At 49.3% G+C, this 6,978-nt stretch overlaps 1 protein-coding gene across 1 annotated transcript; it reads right to left on the bottom strand.

The window, feature by feature from the left end:
- Positions 1–4,423: 4,423 nt before the first annotated feature.
- Positions 4,424–6,568, bottom strand: LOC136533442 (zinc finger CCCH domain-containing protein 35-like). The gene has a single exon (XM_066525991.1). The coding sequence runs from the start codon at positions 6,423–6,425 to the stop codon at positions 5,220–5,222; it is 1,206 nt and encodes a 401-aa protein (XP_066382088.1). The 5' UTR covers positions 6,426–6,568; the 3' UTR covers positions 4,424–5,219.
- Positions 6,569–6,978: the final 410 nt, after the last annotated feature.

Here is a 6,978-nt window from a genome sequence, read left to right as displayed (position 1 = left end):
TGGGAAGGGGGCTACTACTTACCATCGTCAATTTTCTAAAATTTAACGACGTTATGTTTTCAGCAGTAGGTGGCATTCTCGTCGACAACGAGATATCTATGGTGACTTTATCGATCTCGAAGATTTGTCTATCCAGTCTTCGAAGATGCTTATAGGGATAAGGTTTGCAGGAGCAAATTACTCCCGTGACACTACATTCACATTCAACCTAGCCTTCCACTGGTTTAAGAAGATCATCATCTTGTGAACAGCTGTGGATCCACACTGTACCTGCACAAATAAAAAGCTCAACTCGTCTTAGTTATCTCCCAGTCTCTCTGATCCTCTCAAAACCTAAAACTGCCCAAAGAAACACAACAATGGGACAGATTAATAACATGTGATTCCTGGTTTCTGCTTTTATTTGTCACCATTTACAGTTCCCCTGCCCCGACCATTCCGACACTTGAGCTGCTGCGCAAAATTAATGGTGCCATGGAAAAACATCCATATAAAGATTTTGACTTAAAGCAAACTTTATTGTACTATTTTCAAGACTATTTTTTTGTGGGGTACAACAACAACGTCTTTAAGTCCCAAACAAGTTGGGATAGGCTAGAGTTGAAACCCAGCAGAAGCAATCAAGTTTCAGGCACATGAATAGCTATCTTCCAAACACTCCTATCTAAGGCTAAGTTTTTGGGTATATTCTATCCTTTCAAGTCTCTTTTTATTGTCTCTACCCAAGTCAACTTCGATCTTCCTCTGCCTCTCTTCACGTTACTATCCTGGCTTAGGATTTCACTACGCACCGGTGCCTCTGGAGGTCTCCGTTGGATATGTCCAAACATCTCAACCGGTGTTGGACAAGCTTTTTTTCAATTGGTGCTACCCCTAATCTATCACATATATCATTGTTCCGAACTCGATCCCTTCTTGTATGTCCGTAAATCCAACGCAACATACGTATTTCCACGACACTTATCTGTTGAACATGTCATCTTTTCGTAGGCCAACATTCTGCACCATACAATATAGCAGGTTTAATCGTCGTCCTATAAAACTTGCCTTTTAGCTTCTGTGGTACCCTTTTGTCACATAGGACACCAGATGCTTGCCGCCACTTCATCCACCCTGCTTTGATTCTATGGCTAACATCTTCATCAATATCCCCGTCTCTCTGTAGCATTGATCCTAAATATCAAAAGGTATCCTTCCTAGGCACTACTTGACCTTCCAAACTAATATCTTCCTCCTCCCGAATAGTAGTGCCGAAGTCATATCTCATATACTCAGTTTTAGTTCTACTGAGTCTAAAACCTTTGGACTCCAAAGTCTCCCGCCATAACTCTAGTTTCTGATTTACTTCTGTTCGGCTTTCATCAACTAGCACTACACCATCCGCGAAAAGCATACACCAAGGGATGTCCCCTTGAATGTCCCTTGTGACCTCATCCATCACTAAGGCAAACAAATAAGGGCTCAAAGCTAACCCTTGATATAGTCCTATCCTAATCGGAAAGTCATCCGTGTCTCCATCACTTGTTCAAACTCTAGTCACAACATTGTTGTACATGTCCTTAATGAGCCCGACGTACTTCGTTGGGACTTTATGTTTGTCCAAAGCCCACCACATAATATTCCTTGGTATTTTATCATAAGCCTTCTCCAAATCAATAAAAACCAGGTGTAGGTCCTTCTTCTTCTCCCTATATCGCTCCATAACTTGTCTTATTAAGAAAATAGCTTCCATGGTTGACCTTCCAAGCATGAAACCAAATTGATTCATAGAGACCCGCGTTATTGCTCTCAAGCGATGTTCGATAACTCTCTCCCATAGCTTTATAGTATGACTCATCAACTTAATTCCCCGGTAATTAGTACAACTTTGAATATCCCCTTTATTCTTGTAGATCGGTACCAATATACTTCTCCACTCATCAGGCATCTTGTTCGATCGAAAAATATGATTGAACAGCTTGGTTAGCCATACTATAGCTATGTCCCCGAGGCATCTCCACACCTCGATTGGGATACCATCCAATCCCATCGCCTTACCTCCTTTCATCCTTTTCAACGCCTCTCTAACCTCAGATTCTTGGATTCTCCGCACAAAGCGCCTATTGGTGTCATCAAAAGAGTCATCCAACTGAAAGGTTATGTCCGTATTCTCACCATTGAACAATTTGTCAAAATACTCTTGCCATCGATGTCGGATCTCATCCTCCTTCACCAAGAGATGCTCCCTTTCATCCTTAATGCACTTAACTTGGTTGAAGTCCCTTGTCTTTCTCTCACGAACCCTAGCCATCCTATAAATGTCCTTCTCTCCTTCCTTCGTACTCAAACGTTGGTAAAGATCCTCATACGCTCTACCCTTTGCCACACTTACAGCTCGCTTTGCAGTCTTCTTTGCCACCTTGTACTTCTCTATGTTGTCCACACTCCTATCATAGTACAAGCGTCTATAGCACTCTTTCTTCTCCTTAATAGCCCTTTGGGCTTCCTCGTTCCACCACCAAGTATCTTTAGCCTCGCCTCCACTTCCTTTGGTTACTCCACACACCTCTGAGGCCACCTTCCAAATATTGGTTGCCATCTTCTCCCACATGTTGTTTATGTCATCTTCTTCCTTCCAAGAGCCCTCTTTGATAACTCTTTCTCTGAATACCTCTGACGTATCCCCTTTTAGTTTCCACCACTTTGTTCTTTCAATCTTAGCTTGTTTATCCCTACGGGCACGCACCTGAAAACGAAAGTCTGCCACCAAAAGCTTATGCTGAGAAACAACACACTCCCCTGGTATCACCTTGCAACCCAGCATGCTCGTTTGTCTTTTCTTCTTGTGAGGACAAAGTCAATCTGGCTAGAGTGTTGTCCGCTACTGAAGGTCACTAGATGAGATTCTCTTTTTCTAAAGAAAGTGTTGGCTATCATCAGGTCAAAAGCTACCGCGAAGTCTAGAACTTCCTCCCCCTCCTGATTCCTACTATCATACCCAAAACCTCCATGAACTGCCTCGAAACATGCACTTGTAGTACCTACATGCCCATTAAGATCTCCTCCTATAAAAAGCTTCTCACTACTGGGTACTGCTCTAATCAGGCCATCTAAGTCTTCCCAGAACTGTCTCTTAGCACTCTCGTCGAGGCCTACTTGGGAGGCATACGCACTAATTACGTTCAAGACCATATCACCTTTTTTTGCGGGGTAAAAGAGGGATTTTATTTAACCAAGCGGAGAATTACATTCATTGTTGATGAGATCAACAATGCACAATGCACTAGTAATTAAGCGATAGCTTTGCCGAGAAGAAATGTGATTCCCTAAATTAATACTCCTTCTGTTTCAAATTATAAATCGTTTTAATTTTTTTTATCTAGACACATAGCAAACTAGATGAAAAAAACTTATAATTTGGAATGGATGGAGTATTACAGAACAAGTTTATTTTGCAACATAAATAATTGTATTATACCCACGCACAATGTATAGTTAGAAATATATCATGCGACAACGATACCAAATAATTGAGCAACCGTACCGAACACACTGTATACAATCATGCTAGATTTCACAGGACACCGCACTAAACATCCAAAGAATCCGGTAGCCAACACAAGGCAGGCAATCAGGTGGGGAAGGAAGCTAAAGATGTTGATTTGCAAGCCAAACACACACCTTTGCTCAGGGTGCTTGCTTAGGTGGTGTTTTATGCTCCCCTAAATTTTAGTCGCTGTCGCATCGAATGTTTGAACATATGTATGGAGTATTAAATATACACTAATTATGAAACTAATTACATAGTTTGCGACTAATTTGCGAGACGAATCTTTTAAGCCTAATTAGTCCATGATTTGACAATATAATGCTACAGTAAATATGTGCTAGTGACAGATTAATTAGACTTAAAAAATTCGTCTCTTAAAGTACTGACAGATTATGTAATTTATTTTTTTATTAATATCTAAATATCTCGTGCAATATCTTTCCAACGATCCTACTAAATTTTAGTCACCCGATCGAGCACCACCTTATACAAGCTAGATCTGTGGTCCGCCAAGGCCATAACAGGGACGATGGTACTACGCAGCAGGCATCTGTAGTTGAATTCAATTGGATCCATGATTTGTGCACTCAAGAGTCCCGTACTAATCGCACGCGTAACAGCTGGCTGGTAATGGATTGACGTCGCCGGCCGGGAAGGCGCCAACAGACCGGGACCTACGCCCCGGCCGGGACAGCGACGCCCCGACAGCTCCCGGTACTCGAAGCAATCCACCACACTGCCCATCGTCTCGTCGTCATGTAACGTATCATTCACCCATCAAGCACGACGACAGCACACAGCTAGTTTCTCAAGATCGATGAGCCCGGCCCGACCCGGTTCCTCCAGATTCATTCACAGATCGAGCACATTTGATTCATTCATCAGTCACATGAAAAAGGCATCACTATGTTTTTAGATGGTACAGTAATTAATTAACAATGGAGGCTTTAATTAATTCTTCCTTATCTGCAAAAATAGTAGCACATGGTATACAAGGTACAGGGTACATGCTGCCGCTAAGCAGGAGCTCAATTAGGAAATACTACATTGAGAAAAATACAGAGCACTCGTCGATCTTAAAGGCAAATAGCAGAATGAACGCTTCAATGCGAGTAAACATCAACTCAAGACGACGTACGACGTTCTGGAATCGCTCGCGGAAATTAGAAGTTCCAGGCCTGCTTGCCGGAAACGTCACCGGAGGCGCCGGCGGAGTCGTCTTCTCCGATCTTGGATCGCCGCCATGATCGCCTCCCACGCTACACCTCCGCACACACGCACAGGAACAGTGACACTATGTACATCTAGATAGCTCATATACATGCATGGTCGCCTCTCGCCTCCCATGTCTTCTTGATCCATTTCCTCCATGTTTTGCTGGCACCTCTTGTCTCCTTCTAGGCTTTCTACCTTCACTTCACTGACATGCCATCTTCTGAAACCCCAGAACAAACCAACCCTTCCCTGCTGCCTCCCCTCCCTTCAACAACCATCCAAGAATATTCACACGGGGAGGAACATACGTATGTAGAAGGATCAGGAGAATCTTACTAGAAATCTAAAAAAAACTTTTTTTGTTTTTTTTTTCTGAACTTTCTTCTCCTGTTGTGCAGTGATGCCTCCGAGGCTCCAACTCCAAGCCTCCGTTCAGAGGAGGCACGGTTGACGCTGATAGTTTCATGAGTTTACCTCAGTTGATGAGGTCGGAGACCCAGCCGACATCCGGGGCCGCTCCCTCAACGTTGGCGGAGGAGGCGGCGGTGTCGTTGGACACGGTGGCATCTTTGCTGAGCCGCTCGAACACCTTCTCGCGGAGGGCTCTCCCGGACTCGACCCTCTCCATGACCGGCTCCTCGTCCCCGCTGAGTCCGAGGTTGAGGCGTTCCACGGTCATGATGGTGGCGCCGGAGGCGGTGGTCACCGTCACCGGGGACGGCCGGGTAGGCGTGGACGGGAGACTGTACAGCCCGGCCGCCGGTGACTTTGGGGACCCGAACGGGTAGCCGCCGCAGCCGGCCAAGAACGACCCGCCGCCGGAAGGCGCCGACCTCGGCGAGCCTCCGCCGCCGCCGGCGAGGCGGAGCTGGCGCAGCGAGGAGAGGACCTCGTTGACGGGCGAGCCGACGCCCGGCCACGACCCGCGGCGGAGCGCGGCGGCGTCCGGCGACATTGGCGGGGACGACTCCGACGGCGGCGACCTCGGCGGCGAGACGAGCGTGCTGGTCGGGGACGACGACATGATCATGCCGCTCTTGCTGAGGTAGCTCTCGAACGCCTGCCGGCGGAGCGGCGAGCCGTCGTACGACTCGGCCAGCGGCGACGCCGCCGCGCCCCTCGGGCTGGCGCTGGACTGCTGCGGCGGCAGCACGCGGAGCTGGTCTTGCGTGTGCGCGAAGAAGCAGACGCGGCGGCGGCACCCGGTGCCGTCCTTGCAGGGCTGCGTCCGGTAGCGGGACGGGTGGAGCCAGCACTCGAACACCCCGTGCGCGAGCTCGCACGCGTCGCCGCGCTTGCACCCGCCCTTGCGGAAGTCCGGGCACGCGGCGCCGGAGTAGTGGTACCGCCTCGGGTCGCGCCGCCGGGCCTTCTCCCCCGGGTGCGCGTAGGGGCAGTCCATCCAGTCGTGGCTCCGCCCGCGCGAGCACAGCCGCACCTTGAACTCGTACATCCGGAACTTGTCGCAGGCGTACGCGTCGACGGCCGCCAGGGCCGCCGCCTCCTCGTCGTCCTCGTCGTACGCCGCCGCCGCCACCTCGTTCGACGGCAGGTAATGCTGCAGCGCCGCCAGGAGGGCGTACGGCGACGCCGCCTCGTCCGCGTCCATCATGCTACCGCCGCTGCTCACCGGCGACTGCTGCCACGGCGGCGCGTGCGCTCCCTCTCCCATCATCATCATGGTCGTTTCGTTTCTTGGAACGTCGGTCGGTGACGGTAACTTTTGCTTTGCTGCTTTGTTGGCCTGTCGCTACGATCTCGTGCTCTAGTGGAAGCTTTCTTTGGCTTCGAGGCTCTTCGCCGTGGACGGGGAAGAGAGGGTGAAGGGGAGGCTGGTTTATAAACAGGCCGTCTAACCGTGGTTATCCTTGGGGCTCTTCTAACCGTGGTTAATGTAACCGCGATTAACTGACGGGAGCCAGGTGTACGTGTGTTGAGTGAGCGGCAAACTGACGCCGTCTGGCTTTGGTGGCCTTATCCTAGGGTAGTGGGGAGCGTCTCTGACACGTGAGGCCGCCTGTACGTGGGCCCACGTGTCGGTTCGTAGTGGCGACGGGCAGGCAGGACACGTGGAGCGTGGGGAGCGGCTGTGCGGGGCATGCGCTTGGCGAGGTGGTGGTCCGTGGGCGCAACCGGTCCAGGACACCACGTGGCCTCTGGGGCGTTGCGCCGCCTGCGGATTCGCTAGACGTACCGTAGGGCTAGAGACCGAACTGAAGATCAAATTGCTATGT

The sequence above is a fragment of the Miscanthus floridulus genome, unplaced genomic scaffold (assembly GCF_019320115.1).
Source record: "Miscanthus floridulus cultivar M001 unplaced genomic scaffold, ASM1932011v1 fs_881_1_2, whole genome shotgun sequence".
Taxonomy (NCBI): Eukaryota; Viridiplantae; Streptophyta; class Magnoliopsida; order Poales; family Poaceae; genus Miscanthus; species Miscanthus floridulus.
The sequence above is the reverse complement of the archived record's forward strand: the minus strand, read 5'-3'. Positions and strand labels throughout refer to the sequence as shown.

Coding starts and splice junctions, on each gene's coding strand:
- LOC136533442 (XM_066525991.1), bottom strand. CDS start 6,425: ATGATGATGATGGGAGAGGGAGCGCACGCGCCGCCGTGGCAGCAGTCG.